The sequence below is a fragment of the Lepisosteus platostomus genome, chromosome 14 (assembly GCF_059453375.1).
Source record: "Lepisosteus platostomus isolate fLepPlt1 chromosome 14, fLepPlt1.hap1, whole genome shotgun sequence".
NCBI lineage: Eukaryota > Metazoa > Chordata > Actinopteri > Semionotiformes > Lepisosteidae > Lepisosteus > Lepisosteus platostomus.
The window spans coordinates 423,135-439,370 of NC_142624.1; the positions used below are offsets into that span (position 1 = coordinate 423,135).

General features: G+C 61.1%; 2 protein-coding genes across 5 annotated transcripts in view; one reads left to right on the forward strand and one right to left on the reverse strand.

Moving 5' to 3' along the window:
* rbfox2 (RNA binding fox-1 homolog 2) overlaps positions 1-10,274 on the reverse strand; it is a 35,294-nt gene extending 25,020 nt beyond the window's left edge. For 2 of the 4 annotated variants that reach the window (XM_088607023.1, XM_088607022.1), the window contains exons 1-2: positions 9,043-10,274; positions 3,558-3,611 (exon numbers count right to left, since the gene is read on the reverse strand). In XM_088607023.1, coding sequence (XP_088463149.1) covers positions 3,558-3,611; positions 9,043-9,243 — 255 coding nt within the window. In that variant the 5' untranslated portion in view covers positions 9,244-10,274. The remainder of the gene's footprint in view (positions 1-3,557; positions 3,612-9,042) is intronic. The other 2 variants (XM_088607021.1, XM_088607020.1) reach the window with 2 other exon arrangements.
* A 571-nt stretch (positions 10,275-10,845) lies between these two features.
* Positions 10,846-16,020, forward strand: LOC148648518 (uncharacterized). Its single transcript, XM_088606968.1, has 9 exons — positions 10,846-13,643; positions 14,092-14,214; positions 14,311-14,480; positions 14,572-14,672; positions 14,745-14,869; positions 14,984-15,164; positions 15,258-15,393; positions 15,471-15,546; positions 15,805-16,020. Exons 1-9 carry the CDS (start codon positions 12,578-12,580, stop codon positions 15,900-15,902), a joined length of 2,076 nt encoding a protein of 691 aa, XP_088463094.1. The 5' UTR covers positions 10,846-12,577; the 3' UTR covers positions 15,903-16,020.
* Positions 16,021-16,236: the final 216 nt, after the last annotated feature.

Sequence of the window (16,236 nt, forward strand, 5' to 3'; positions counted from 1 at the left end):
CTCCCTGTGCTCTCACTGTCTCACTCTCTCCCTGTGCTCTCACTGTCTGAACGGCTCACTCTCTCCCTGTGCTCTCACTGTCTGAAAGGCTCACTCTCTCCCTGTGCTCTGTCTGTCTCACTCTCTCCCTGTGCTCTGTCTGTCTCACTCTCTCCCTGTGCTCTCACTGTCTGAACGGCTCACTCTCTCCCTGTGCTCTCACTGTCTGAAAGGCTCACTCTCTCCCTGTGCTCTCACTGTCTCACTCTCTCCCTGTGCTCTGTCTGTCTCACTCTCTCCCTGTGCTCTCACTGTCTGAACGGCTCACTCTCTCCCTGTGCTCTCACTGTCTGAAAGGCTCACTCTCTCCCTGTGCTCTGTCTGTCTCACTCTCTCCCTGTGCTCTCACTGTCTGCACGGCTCACTCTCTCCCTGTGCTCTCACTGTCTCACTCTCTCCCTGTGCTCTCACTGTCTGCACGGCTCCCTCTCTCCCTGTGCTCTCACTCTCTCTCCCCGTCTCTCTGCAGGCCTCTCTCCCTCTCTCTGGAGACACAGCTGCCAGGCCGGGGTGTGTTGAGCTGAGCCACACCCACCCCACCCCCGCCTCCCGAGTGGGGCCAGCCCCCAAGACCAGCCCGGGCTCACCGGCGCAGCCCGCTGGTGCGGACGGAGCGTGGCACGGTCTACTGACCCGCGAGTCGGCTTGACCATTTGTGTCCACGACAAAGACAAGACAGGACACGCAAATCCCAGGACCTCAGAGCACAAACGGCATCACCTCCAACGCACAAGGCACCCAAACGACTTGACACTGTGTGTGCCGAGCAAATCACACCCAACACAGGACATGGGAGAACCCAGATGGGACAACTGTGTGTGTGCGTGTGTGTGTGTGTCAGTAGGTTCAGAAGGAGCTACTGTCCAAGTCATTGCAACAGCTGCACTTCAACAAGGGGGTGAGGCAGCCCACACTACTGCACTGACACACACACACACACTGATAGAGGAGTAGGCCACACTACTGCACTGACACACACTCTCTCTCACACACACACACACACCGATAGAGGAGTAGCCCACACTACTGCACTGACACACACTCTCATACACACACACACACTGATAGAGGAGTAGCCCACACTACTGCACTGACACACACTCTCATACACACACACACACACCGATAGAGGAGTAGCCCACACTACTGCACTGACACACACACACTGATAGAGGAGTAGCCCACACTACTTCACTGACACACACACACACACTGATAGAGGAGTAGCCCACACTACTGCACTGACACACACACACACACACTGATAGAGGAGTAGGCCACACTACTGGACTGACACACACACACAGATAGAGGAGTAGCCCACACTACTGCACTGACACACACACACACACACACACACACACACACACACACACACACACACACACACACACACACACACACACACACACACACACACACACACACTGATAGAGGAGTAGGCCACACTACTGCACTGACACACACTCACAAGACCAGACAAGACCAGAGTCCTGTTTTTCCAGAAAAAAGCCAGACCTCAGGCAAACAGGTACCACTTCACACTGAACAGCAACACACTGGAGCACACAACCAGCTACACATACAGAACCTCGGACTGACTATCAGCTCATCTGACTCAGCCCATAGAAGCCCTGCACAGAGTTCTGCAAAACATCCTCATGTGCAGAGGAAAACACCTCCTAACAACACATGCAGGACGTCTGAGGCCGGTACACACCACTGACCAACATGCAGCAGAGAGCACTACAGCCCCGGTCACCCCTGAGAACCAGTGAGCAGGCTGTCCAGAGAGGACATGCTCAGTGACCACAGCCTGGCCAGAGACACTGGACACAGGCAGACCTGGCTGTCCAGAGAGGACATGCTCAGTGACCACAGCCTGGCCAGAGACACTGGACACACGCAGACCCAGCTGTCCAGAGAGGACAGGCTCAGTGACCACAGCCTGGCCAGAGAAACTGGACACAGGCAGACCTGGCTGTCCAGAGAGGACAGGCTCAGTGACCACAGCCTGGACAGAGACACTGGACACAGGCAGACCTGGCTGTCCAGAGAGGACAGGCTCAGTGACCACAGCCTGGCCAGAGACACTGGACACAGGCAGACCTGGCTGTCCAGAGAGGACAGGCTCAGTGACCACAGCCTGGACAGAGACACTGGACACAGGCAGACCTGGCTGTCCAGAGAGGACAGGCTCAGTGACACAGCCTGGCCAGAGACACTGGACACAGGCAGACCTGGCTGTCCAGAGAGGACAGGCTCAGTGACCACAGCCTGGCCAGAGACACTGGACACAGGCAGACCTGGCTGTCCAGAGAGGACAGGCTCAGTGAGGGGGAGAGGGGATTGTGCAGTGAGGGGATGCAGATGAGTGGATCAGGTTTAATCTACACAGCTGTGCTGCTGCAGTGCCCGCAGGCCCTGCAGACTCGCCCAGGCCTGCTCACCCAGCACAGCTCCTGAACCCCCAGTGCAGCCGAGCGGCATTCCTGAGCAGGGAGGGGCCCCCAGGGTGCGGGGGGCGACCCACAGCTCTCCTGACAGACAGGCAGCACGCAGGGCAGAGAGAGACAGACAGGCAGGCAGCGCACGGAGCAGAGAGAGATACAGGCAGGCAGCACATGGGACAGAAAGAGAGAGAGAGAGAGACAGGCAGGCAGCACACGGGGCACAGAGAGCTGATCTGAACAAGACACAAGGCCAGGGCGCCCCCTGCAGGCCAGCCCAGTGCCTGTCTGGTGGAGTTTCAGTAGGCGGCTTCTGAGCACAGATCAGCCATGTTCAGACAGCTATTGACATGAACAATCAGAGCTGCATACTGCTCCCCTCATGTGTTCTCTGTGCATTACTGCAACCAACAGGAGCTAGTTCTCCTGAGACACTCAAAACAGCCAACAGCACTTCCCCACTCCTTCAGTGGGGCACAGCAAGACAAGAGAAAGACATGGCCTCCATCATCATCACTCCTGTAGAGCAGCTGAACAGACACTCAGTCTGTAACAACACGTCTGCACCTCTGTGTCCTGTGTCAGGGGGACAGTGGGGTTACAGACAGAGACTGAACACTGGAGCTGGAGAGAGGATAGTCACCCAGAGCTCCACACTGACACCCTTCATCATCATCATCACTCCTGAACAGACACTCAGTCTGTAACAACACGTCTGCACCTCTGTGTCCTGTGTCAGGGTGACAGTGGGGTTACAGACAGAGACTGGACACTGGAGCTGGAGAGAGTATAGAGTCACCCAGAGCCCCACACTGACACCCTTCATCATCATCATCACCACTCCTGAACAGACACTCAGTCTGTAACAACACGTCTGCACCTCTGTGTCCTGTGTCAGGGGGACAGTGGGGTTACAGACAGAGACTGGACACTGGAGCTGGAGAGAGGATAGAGTCACCCAGAGCCCCACACTGACACCCTGGGTCCGCCTGCCTCAGCACCTTGAACTGCTCCCCCTGTCAGTCCCAGCACACTCATACAAACAACCCAATGAAAGAGATTTCTTACCTGGCTGTGCAAGGGCTGGTATGCAAGATAACCCGAGGTCAGGGGGTCATTGCTCTGAAAGAAAGAGGGAGTGGCAGTGAGCAATGTGAAACAGTCAACACACACACACTCTCTCCCGCTCCAAGGACACCAGAGACACCCCTCTATCTCGTTCCAGGGGATTATCGCTCTCTCTTCAAACACTATCGACTCCCGAAAGGTTAATACTGTACACTGACACTGCACTGAGAGAGAGAGGGGTTTATACACACACTCCTCCTGCACACTACTGTACACTGACACTGCACTGAGAGAGAGAGGGGTTAATACACACACTCCTCCTGCACACTACTGTACACTGACACTGCACTGAGAGAGAGGGGGGTTAATACACACACTCCTCCTGCACACTACTGTACACTGACACTGCACTGAGAGAGAGAGAGGGGTTAATACACACACTCCTCCTGCACACTACTGTACACTGACACTGCACTGAGAGAGGGAGAGGGGTTAATACACACACTCCTCCTGCACACTACTGTACACTGAGAGAGAGAGGGGTTAATACACACACTCCTCCTGCACACTACTGTACACTGACACTGCACTGAGAGAGAGGGGTTAATACACACACTCCTCCTGCACACTACTGTACACTGACACTGCACTGAGAGAGAGGGGGGTTAATACACACACTCCTCCTGCACACTACTGTACACTGACACTGCACTGAGAGAGAGAGAAAGGGGTTAATACACACACTCCTCCTGCACACTACTGTACACTGACACTGCACTGAGAGAGAGAGAGGGGTTAATACACACACTCCTCCTGCACACTACTGTACACTGACACTGCACTGAGAGAGAGAGGGGTTAATACACACACTCCTCCTGCACACTACTGTACACTGACACTGCACTGAGAGAGAGAGAGGGGTTAATACACACACTCCTCCTGCACACTACTGTACACTGACACTGCACTGAGAGAGAGAGGGGTTAATCCACACACTCCTCCTGCACACTACTGTACACTGACACTGCACTGAGAGAGAGGGGTTAATACACACACTCCCCCTGCACACTACTGTACACTGACACTGCACTGAGAGAGAGAGGGGTTAATCCACACACTCCTCCTGCACACTACTGTACACTGACACTGCACTGAGAGAGAGAGGGGTTAATCCACACACTCCTCCTGCTGTACACCACAGTCCAGTCTCTCCCCCTGCCCCCCCTCTCTGCCCAGAGGGAATCTCTATTTTGGTTCCTCCTGTTGCTGCCCAGCCAATCAGCAGCGGGCCCAGGCGGTCGCCATGGCGATGCAGTCATACGGGAGGAGCGGGAGGAGGTGGGAAGACGCAGGCCGGGGGGACGTTGGGAAGGCAGGAAGGAAGCAGGAGTGAGCTCACTCCGAGCGCGTCCAGGGCAGGGGCAGCGCCGGCCCCAGGAGCAGGCACAGGGACAGGCCGGCTCAGCTCGGACACAGGCCCCTCTTTGTTCAAGGACTTCCTGCCTCATCGGGGACGGGTTTCCACCACGCGCCTCGTTCCCCCAGGGAATTCTCCCTCGGAGCGGGAACAGGGCCAGCGCAGGAAACTGCCCCCGGCGGCAGCCATCTTGGTTCTCAGGACCCCCATAGCTGAGAACTGCCTTGGAGCCAAGATGGCCACCTGGCGTCCCCAGCCCGGCGCGCTCTCAAGACGACCCTCCCACAGACTCGCCCGTGAACTGCACCACACTGCTCATTCTCATGTGGCAGGGACGCAATGATCATGGGAGTGAACGCAAGAGCTGGAGATTCTGTAATCACAGGCAAGAGGTCAGAGGGCTGACTGCTATATCACTGGAAAGCCTGGGGTCAGAGGTCAGAGGGCTGACTGCTGTATCACTGGAAAGCGTGGGGTCAGAGGTCAGAGGGCTGACCGCTGTATCACTGGAGAGTCTGGGGTCAGCAGTCAGAGGTCAGAGGGCTGACTCTGCTCTATCACTGGAGAGCCTGGGGTCAGCGGTCAGAGGTCAGAGGGCTGACTCTGCCCTATCACTGGAGAGTCTGGGGTCAGAGGTCAGAGGGATGCCTTACTGTCCTGTGGACAGGAGACACCGAGATCAAGTTGAGACAGCCTGGGGTCAGAGGTCAGAGGGATGCCTTACTGTCCTGTGGACAGGAGACACCGAGATCAAGTTGAGACAGCCTGGGGTCAGAGGTCAGCCGCGAGCAGGGAGAGGGATGGACAGCCCCGCGACACCCCCCAGGACTGGCAGAGCTCTGCCTGCGGTCATGCCAGAGTCCGCGCCAGCGCCGGGTCCGTTTAATCTCATCACTCCGCTGCCCCCCCGCTTCCCCATTATCCCCATCCTCCCAACACAAAGCCCACTAATTAACTCACACTGAGCTCGTTAGCGCTGATTATCGCAGACACGCTCGATTACAGCCAGTCCGAGACACTGGGTCACAGCCAAACACAGACACCGGATCACACCTGAACACAGGCCGCCCCAGTGAGAGAGACACCGGTCACACCTGAACACAGGCCGCCCCAGTGAGAGAGACACCGGATCACACCTGAATACAGGCCGCCCCAGTGAGAGAGACACCGATCACACCTGAACACAGGCCGCCCCAGTGAGAGAGACACCGATCACACCTGAACACAGGCCGCCCCAGTGAGAGAGACACCGGATCACACCTGAACACAGGCCGCCCCAGTGAGAGAGACACCGATCACACCTGAACACAGGCCGCCCCAGTGAGAGAGACACCGATCACACCTGAATACAGGCCGCCCCAGTGAGAGAGACACCGATCACACCTGAACACAGGCCGCCCCAGTGAGAGAGACACCGGATCACACCTGAACACAGGCCGCCCCAGTGAGAGAGACACCGGATCACACCTGAACACAGGCCGCCCCAGTGAGAGAGACACCGATCACACCTGAATACAGGCCGCCCCAGTGAGAGAGACACCGATCACACCTGAACACAGGCCGCCCCAGTGAGAGAGACACCGATCACACCTGAACACAGGCCGCCCCAGTGTGGGACGCTGGCGAGAGAGACGGCGCAGCGGAGTGGTGGGGAAGGGAAAGAGGCCAGCAGGGCGGGACGGAGGGCTGGGGGAGGGGACGCTCCCAACATCTGGATTCAATCAGTCTGGGGGGGGGGGGGGTGAGTCAGGCTGGGGGAATGTCATGGCGCCTCTGCAGGGGGAGGGGAAGAGTTGGACCAGCAGGGGCCCGGGGACGAGGCAGGGAGACCCGGAGCGGATCGGCACAGAGGGACAGAGACCAGCGCCCTCGTGGCACTCATCGCCCGGGGTCGAAGGTCAGGGCCTCCCCCAGCGCGCCAGGGGGCACCGTCCACAGAGCAGAGCTGACAGCTGCGTCCCACTGGGCCGCAGGTCCAAACCCAGCGTGCGCAGCCGGACCGCCCCACCCCTCCTGCACACACTGAGCCGATTCCTCCGATCGCTGGCGGGTAAAGAGGCTTTGTGCAGCACTAACGAGATCAGCTCGTTAAAGCCGCACATTATCCGATATGATCCACAACAAGCTTACAAACACAGGGGGAGAGAGAGAGAGAGAGATTGCTGAATAGCCTCCAGACTGCTCTGTTTGAGGTCTGCACACACACACAGGGCCCTGTGGATCTTCAAACACACACACACACACGGCCCTGTGGATCTGCGCACACACGCACAGAACGGCCCTGTGGATCTGCGCACACACGCACGCACACACACAGGGCCCTGTGGATCTGCGCACGCACACAAACACACACAGGGCCTTGTGGATCTGCGCACGCGCACGCACAAACACACACAGTGGGACAGTCCCCTGGCTTGCTGCCCTGCTCAGCTGGGGATAAGGGGCACCCAGAGATTCTGGGGGCTCAGAACCCAGCCTGCTGTGACGCGGTGCAGTGGAAACGAGGTCACCCCTCCTCCACCCCCGACAATCGACTGACCTTTCACTCAGCTCTGACTCTGACCTCACAGGATCGATAACCGTCCCCAGAAAATCAATACTTCCACATCACACCCTCATCATCGTCACACAGTCACACATAGAGACTGGACACTGGAGCTGGAGAGAGGATAGAGTCACCTAGAGCCCCACACTGACACCCTTCATCATCATCATCACTCCTGAACAGACACTCAGTCTGTAACAACACGTCTGCACCTCTGTGTCCTGTGTCAGGGGGACAGTGGGGTTACAGACAGAGACTGGACACTGGAGCTGGAGAGAGGATAGAGTCACCTAGAGCCCCACACTGACACCCTTCATCATCATCATCACTCCTGAACAGACACTCAGTCTGTAACAACACGTCTGCACCTCTGTGTCCTGCAGTCAGAGGGACAGTGGGGTTACAGACAGAGACTGGACACTGGAGCTGGAGAGAGGATAGAGTCACCCAGAGCCCCACACAGACACCCTTCATCATCATCATCACTCCTGAACAGACACTCAGTCTGTAACAACACGTCTGCACCTCTGTGTCCTGCAGTCAGAGGGACAGTGGGGTTACAGACATAGACTGGACACTGGAGCTGGAGAGAGGATAGAGTCACCCAGAGCCCCACACTGACACCCTTCATCATCATCATCACTCCTGAACAGACACTCAGTCTGTAACAACACGTCTGCACCTCTGTGTCCTGCAGTCAGAGGGACAGTGGGGTTACAGACATAGACTGGACACTGGAGCTGGAGAGAGGATAGAGTCACCCAGAGCCCCACACTGACACCCTTCATCATCATCATCACTCCTGAACAGACACTCAGTCTGTAACAACACGTCTGCACCTCTGTGTCCTGTGTCAGGGGGACAGTGGGGACACCAGTGAGATGATATCCAGCTCTCGTCTGGAACAAGCTGAATGTTACAGAAGCTCCAGACCCCTGCCACCCTCGGAGCACAGAAACGCCTCCTGCTCTCCAAGCTGGGGTCCGCAGGTCTGGGCCTGAGCGACCGGAGCCCCGCGGGTCAGAACCAGCCCTGGGCGACCCACTCGATCCCCGCACTGGCGTCCAGGCCGCCCTTTAAAATCAGGAGTGGGCAAGACTCTGTCAGGCCCGTGCTGGGGACCTCGCGAGGGCTCCCCCTCCTCTCGCGTGCGGCTCGCGCACAGGTCGGCTCTTTGTCTCGCCGGCAGCCTCCCCTCCCCCCCCCGGCTCGCGCCTCACCTACAGGGCAGCCCCCCACCCCTGCCCGCTCCGCCGGCCGCGAGAAACCCTCCACGCGGTGCTTTTTCCCCAGCCGCTTCACGGGACAGGCTCGGCTCACGGTCCACGGGCCGCACACGCACACCTGGGCCGCCTCACGCGCAGCTCCCTTCTTCACACGCACCCACACGGACACACACGGACACACACACTCTCTCTCACACACACACACACGCAGGCTCAGCGCGCAGATAAGCGCCGGTTTGACCTACAAGGCGCTCACCTCCACGGAACACGACCAGAGGCGGAACCACACGGACTCACCTGGCCCACGTCCGCGTCGATCCTGGCCCGCTTGCAGTCCGCCTCCGGGCCGCTGGCCGCCAGCTGCGGCTCCGGCTCCGGGTCGCCTCGCTTCATCCCGCGGCTGGGGTTCGGGGCCGGGTTCGGCGTGTCCAGCTCCCTGTCCCGGTCCAGAATTCCCCGGGAGACGGGCAGCAGGAGGGACACGACCTCGGCAGACATTCACGGGCGTCTCTTGCTCTTCCTCTCCTCCTCCTCCTCCCGAGCGCGACTCCGCCGATTCCCAGCTGAACGAGCGCGGCTCCGCGAGCTGTCGGGCTCTTTGTTTACTCGGAGTCACGCAGCGCCGCGGGTCCGACCGAGACCATTTCACGGCGACCGGGGCGGTGGGAGCCACGCGCGCGTGCCAGGCCAGACCCACGCAACGGGCAGCGGGGATCTCTGTGGAGCTCGGCGCGCACCCTCGCGTCTGGGATCTCGCCCCACGGGCGGATAAAGGTTTCTAATCAAAGCAGCCGCCTCGGACGCGCCCCCACGGCTGACACACGCACACGGGAGGAAACTGTATCCGACCGCCGCTGTCTGCCCCAGCCCGAGTCTCCCTGTCTTCTGGCAGGAAAAACACCTCTGTCCCCGCTCTCGTCCCGACAGAACAGCCACACGGAGGCTCCTCTATCCCGATTTTGTCATTGTCCTCAAATTATCCCTGCGGCGTGAAAGGCAGCGATTCCCTCCCTCTCTCTCCTCCCCCGTCTGTTTTTTTAAATTCCCGAACCCCTTTCTCGCTCGCTCGCCTTCCCGTGAACCAGCTCGTATCCTCGCCCTCTCTCTCTCTCTCCTCTCTCCCTCTGTCCCTCCTCCCTCTCCCTCCCCTCTCTCTCCCTCTCTCTCCCGGCTCGTCCTCTGCCCGCCCGTGGCGGATGGCTAATTTTCTGTAATCGCTACCGAGTCGCTGCGCCTCCGGCTTTTACCCCACGGAACCACGCAGGCAGGGGCGCGCACGGACCCTGGCGCCGCTGGACTGGACTGGACTGGACCGGACCGGACCGCGTCGCTCCGACTCTGTGTGCGCGCGCCTGCGCGGGTCTGTCTCTGGGTCCGACCGTCTCCTTCCCTGGGCTCGCGGGCTCGGGGGGGAATAATGAGCGCTAATTAGAGCAGGACCGGGGCAGGGAGACACGCATTCCCAACCTCGGGATTTTCCGTGAGGGATAGACCGGATCTGACGGACTGCCGTGTGTTGGCGGGCGGGGGAGGGAGGAGAAGGAGTGGGGGGGCGTGCCCGCTTTCCGTCTCGTCTTCTCTCTCCTCCGCCGGCTGCGGAGCGGGGCGCGGGCTCCGCCTAGCGGGGGAGGGTGGAAGTGCGGCCTCTCGGACGCGGGTTCAGGGAGCGACCTCGCTTCCCCAGGGGGGGAGGTGATGCAGTAGGCAGAGACGCAGAAGGACTGAATTCTTCACTCTGGGCGGTGGGGTGAGACAGGGCTGCAGCCTGAGTTCACTATCTCCACCAGTGAGCTAGCAGGAGTGTGGGAACAGTCTGCAGCTCCTGGTCTCACACTACATGACACAGCTGATGACCTGGTCCTGCTGTCGCCCACAGAACAGGGGCTGCAGCTGGAGCAGTACTGTCAGACCTGGGCACTGCCAGCCCATCTGGACCCAGAATCAGGGCTGCAGCAGAGCCTGGCACTGCTGGAGCAGTACTGTCAGACCTGGGCACTGCCAGCCCATCTGGACCCAGAACCAGGGCTGCAGCAGAGCCTGGCACTGCTGGAGCATTACTGTCAGACCTGGGCACTGCCAGCCCATCTGGACCCAGAATACCAGAGCCTGGCACCGCTGGAGCAGGAGTGTCAGACCTGGGCACTGCCAGCCCATCTGGACCCAGAACAGCAGAGCCTGGCACTGCTGGAGCAGTACTGTCAGACCTGGGCACTGCCAGCCCATCTGGACCCAGAACCGGGCCTGCAGCAGAGCCTGGCACTCCTGGAGCAGGACTGTCAGACCTGGGCACTGCCAGCCCATCTGGACAAGACCAGAGTCCTGTTTTTCCAGAAAAAAGCCAGACCTCAGGCAAACAGGTACCACTTCACACTGAACAGCAACACACTGGAGCACACAACCAGCTACACATACAGAACCTCGGACTGACTATCAGCTCATCTGACTCAGCCCATAGAAGCCCTGCACAGAGTTCTGTAAAACATCCTCAGTGACCACAGCCTGGCCAGAGACACTGGACACAGGCAGACCCGGCTGTCCAGAGAGGACAGGCTCAGTGACCACAGCCTGGGCAGAGAAACTGGACACAGGCAGACCTGGCTGTCCAGAGAGGACAGGCTCAGTGACCACAGCCTGGCCAGAGACACTGGACACAGGCAGACCCGGCTGTCCAGGGAGGACAGGCTCAGTGACCACAGCCTGGCCATAGGAGCTGCTTAATGGAAGCCCGGACAGAAACTGACCAGTCACGACTGAGGACGTAATATACTTCTGAATCGCGGAAAAGGAGACCGGACACAGCGGCCTCGAGTCGCTGTCATCCTGCAGGACACGCGCGATGACGTCATTTGTATTTCACTGGGTTGAGTGTCAGATCCGTGTAGTAGCGGACCGTGGACACCACAGCGGCCAGACACGGAGCCCACGGGAGTTTCCAGTAATTATAAATACCGCCTGGCTAAATATCGGCTCTGCCGGCCAAACACAAGCGTGGAAGCGAGTGTAGAGAACAGAAGAGGAGTAAACTTGACCCGCTTTGAAGCGCTTTAACATCCCCGAGCTTTCTCTGGCCGCTCGCGAGGGGTGGAATGGGGTGCTGTGAGCCCAAGACGGAGCCCCTCGGACAGCGGCGCGAGCAGGGGGGTGTCAGGGCTCGGGGGTGTGGAAACCCACCCGAGATCAGCACGGAAACGCCACTGCGGCCGGACCGTGTAGCTGATGAATCAGCGAGCTCCGTTTTTCCCCTCGCGGATCTCACCTCGCGTGTTTATTATCACATGATTTCTTCCCACAGGTCCTGTCAGGTGTAAGAGCAGTGACCTGCAAGTCACGATTTACTGCGAGTGTGAAGTGACAGAGATAAAATAATTTATCGTTATTTGTTGTTATCGATGTTCCTATTTATTATCTTCGATGTGGAAATACGCCCTGTTCGTGTCCGTGACGTGTCTGCTGTGATCCCCGGACCCGGGTAGTGTCCTGTTTCAGTGGCTCAGTGACAGTAAAGTCACACTGAGACAGCAGCATCACCATCAGAGACCCCCGGGGGTCTGAGCCCTCACGCCCCAGGACGGGTCACGGACACGCAGCGCTGAAGTCATCCTCAGCAGAGCATCTCGTGGGTTTATACAGCAGTTAATACTACTAACAACAACACCAATACAATCTTATTATCATCATTATTATAGATTATTATTGATGATGACGATTCCGAGTCCTGTCACGGGCGTGAGACAGTCGGCCCCCGCGCGCAAGGCGAGTCTCTGCGCGTCAGGCAGCAGCGGCCCACGCGTGGCCACGCTCGCGGGTGGGAGACGCGATTGGCTGGGGCGCGATGAGCCTCACGAGCGGCACCTGCTCGCGCCGTGTAAATAGAGCGCGCGGTGGGAGAGGGGATATAGCCTGCAAAGCCTTCGCGTGTTCTCGGTCCTGCAGGAGGTTGTTGTTGGTTTACCTGCTGTTTGTTTCTTCCCCACGCGTGTTCGTGTTCCTGATGCGCGGCGCGATGGCGAGGCGGCGAGCGTGGCTGCTGCTGCTGCCGTGTTTCGTGTGTGTCCTGCTGCAGCTGTGTCCCGCCGCGGGGCGGGGACTGCCGGTGTCGCCCGCGCCGGGGGGCCCCTCGCCCGCGCCGGGCTTCGTGCTGGGGGCGGCCGCGCTGGCGCAGGCCGGCGAGCCGAGCGCCGATGTGCTGTCGCTGCTGGCGGCGGAGCAGCTGCCCGAGGAGATGCTGCAGGACGAGGGGTCCCGCCCGGAGCCCCACGGCCCCCGGAGCTCCCCGTCCCGCAAGGCCGACAAGAAGGGGCGCAAGTGCCTGAAGAAGCGTGGCCGTGGGGGTGCCCCCGCCCCCCCGGAGCCCTGGGTCGCGGACGGGGTCCCCAGGTCGACTCCTGCGCCCCGAGTCCTGGAGCCCATCGGCGCGCCGCTGCGGAGGCAGAGGCCGCCCGTGATCTCCAGGGAGCCCCTGCCGCTGGCCGGGGAGGAGCTGCCGCAGGAGATGAGGGAGGATGGTGGGGTGACTGGCGGGGGACCCCAGGAGCCTGGCGCTGTGAGGTCGCGGGCCAGTGAGAGTGAGGCCCTGGTGCCCCCCCTGCAGGAGCTCCTCCCAGCTGAGATGATGATGCCCTCTGGACCGGTCAGCACTGAGAGACCGCGGGCTGAGCCTGCACCCCGACCCCCGGGGCTGGGGCAGGGGGCGTCTGTGAAGAGGAGGGGGCCGTTGGCTGAGTGGGCAGCCCACCGACATGGGTTCCCTGTGAGCCCCCCGGCTCTGGACTTGGGGGAGGACCTGGACATCTCCAAACTGCCCCGGCCCCCCCTCGCCCCTGCCCCTGCCCAGCCCACTGAGCGCTGTCCCCTCGCCCAGCATGACCTTCTGCCACCACCACCCTCTCATCCTGCAGGTGAGGCCTTGGGGTGCCTGTACCCCCCCATCCCTCCTGGGGTCTCTCTGGGCAGCCCTGCTGACCACAGCCTGGCCAGTGTCTCTGGCTGCGGTCAGCGGGGCCATCCCCTCTCCCCCCCCTCCCTCTCTCTCTGGCTGGCTGTGGTCAGCGGGGCTGTCCTCTCTCCCTCTCCCTCTCTGGCTGGCTGTGGTCAGTGGTCAGCGGGGCTGTCCCCTCTCCCTCCCTCTCTCTCTCTCTGACTGGCTGTGGTCAGCGGGGCTGTCCTCTCTCCCTCTCCCTCTCTGGCTGGCTGTGGTCAGTGGTCAGCGGGGCTGTCCTCTCTCCCTCCCTCTCCCTCTCTGACTGGCTGTGGTCAGCGGGGCTGTCCTCTCTCCCTCTCCCTCTCTGGCTGGCTGTGGTCAGTGGTCAGCGGGGCTGTCCCCTCTCCCTCTCTGTCCGGCTGCAGGCTGTGAGATCCCCTCGGAGCAGCAGGTCCGCTGTGGTCTCCCGGACACCAGCCCGGCCGCCTGCCAGGCCCGGGGCTGCTGTGTGGACAACACGACGAGCGGCTGCTACTACCCGCTGAACGGTCAGTCAGTCGGCCGCGCTGGGGGGGGGGGCTCCCCTGTGGGGGTGCCTGACCCCTGACCCCTGACCCCTGACCCCTGCCCCCTGCCCCCTGCAGTGTGCACGCGGGACGGCCACTTCATCTTCACGGTCCATCGGCACGACACGGTGCCGGACACGGACCCGCGGGGCCTGGTGGCGGGGCCCAGCGGGTGTGCGCCCGCGCTGGCCACGCCCCACTACGCCATCTTCGCCATCGGCCTGCAGCTGTGCGGCGTGCGCTCCTCGGTAGGCCCGGCCCGGCCCGCCGCTGACCAGCGGGGGGTCACGCTGACCGCGTGCTGCTGACCGCCCGCCGCTGACCGCTGTGCTCCTGCAGGTGGAGGGCAACGCCACGGTGTACGCGGTGGAGGTGCGCGGCACCAGGCTGGCGACGGCGCAGGTCGCGTACGGGCAGATCAGCAGGGACGTGCCCTTCAGGTGAGCGGCGGTCCGGCTGCGGAGGGCCCCTGACCCCTGACCCCTGGCCCCTGACCCCTGCCCTCTCCCCAGCATGCAGGTGCGCTGCCGGCTCGTCCCCGGCTCCTTCAGCAGCCGCGGGTTCCTGGTGAGGGACCTGCCTCCGCCTGTGGCCTCCGCCGCCGGACAGCTGCGCCTCGAGCTCCGCGTCGCCAGAGGTGCTGCATCGGGGCTCCCCTCCTGCGCCCCAGCAAGGGGCTGGGGCTCCTGCTGGTGATCTGCCCGGGGGGGTAGGGTGCGCAGGCCTGAGACTCCTCTCTCCCTCCCTCCAGATGGCTGTTACCGCTCTTACTTCCCCCAGGCTGCCCTCCCCCTGCAGCTGCGCCTGAAGGCCCCCCTGTTCCTGGAGGTGCGGCTGGTGTTGCCCCCCGACCCCAGCCTGGTGCTGCTGGTGCACTACTGTGTGGCGTACCCCAGATCCGCGCAGGCCGCCTGGGTGCTCATCTACGACGGGTCAGTGTCTCGGCCTGGGGGGCCGGAAGGCTGCCCCTCGTTCTCAATCTGGGGTACCTGCTGCGCTCACCCCGCCTGTCCCCCTCGGTGCAGGTGCCCCAACGAGGTGGACCCCGACTCTGTGGACATCAAGGTGCAGCCAGCCGACCACCCCAGACACTACCGGCGCTTCACCGTGCACACCTTCCAGTTCGTGAACCCCAACACGGGCCGCTACCTGGGGGAGGAGGTCAGTGTGGGGCGAGGGGGTGACCCTGCTGACCGCTGGCGCCGCGCTCGGTCCTGACCTGCCCTCTCCTCCCCCAGGTGTACATCATGTGCGTGACCGAGGTCTGCTCTCCCGCTGTCCAGTCCTGTGACCCCAAGTGCTTTGACCCTAAAAGTGAGTATCCAGCTGACCCCTGACCCTGCCTGCTGGGGTGTTGGGTGGGGGGGTTGTGAGCCCCATCTTTCTGGGGAGAGGGGCTGGGAGGTAGTTACTCCAGGAGCAGGGACTCGTGGGCGCAGTTGAGAATGAGCTCTCCTCTGTGGCCAGCAGCTGCTGGCTGTGAGCTCCTCTCTCCTGCGCGTGTGAGGCTACAGGCTCTGCTCCGCTCACTCCAGCAGCCCCTGGCTGTGAGCTCCTCTCTCTCTCCCACAGCCATGAGGATGCAGCTTCCTGGCTCCAAGCCTGTGCCAGGGGACATTGCTGTCCAGCAGGGCCCCTTCCTCATGCCCAAGGCTTGGCCACCCAAGTGAAGGCCAGTCCAGTGGGGAGGGGTCTGCTGTTCTGGCCCTGTGTGACTATGCTGCTGCTGTGTGGTTGGTCAGTGTGGAGATACGAGTGATGTTGCAATAAAAAAACAAACTGAACTGATTTCTGCTTCCGGTGGTCATTCCTGGCCTCTTGGCTCCTGCTGTGAGGCTGGACAGGTGCAGAGCTCAGCTTCTGTCTGCTCTGGGAGAGAATAAGGCAGGGCCCGTGGTGGGGGAGAGGGACACCTGGAACAGCAGCAGGCAGGGTGTGATTCCTCCTCCCTCCAGCAGGGGACACTGGAGGCCCTTCAGCTCCAGTCCCTGAGGGAGGTTGGGG

What these genes read in the sequence shown, in the direction of transcription:
- LOC148648518 (XM_088606968.1), top strand. Translation starts at nt 12,578, where the DNA reads ATGAGCCTCACGAGCGGCACCTGCTCGCGCCGTGTAAATAGAGCGCGC. An exon ending in ACCACCCTCTCATCCTGCAG is followed by an intron (nt 13,644 to 14,091) that starts GTGAGGCCTTGG and finishes GTCCGGCTGCAG; the next exon opens with GCTGTGAGATCCCCTCGGAG. An exon ending in TGGGTGCTCATCTACGACGG is followed by an intron (nt 15,165 to 15,257) that starts GTCAGTGTCTCG and finishes CCCTCGGTGCAG; the next exon opens with GTGCCCCAACGAGGTGGACC.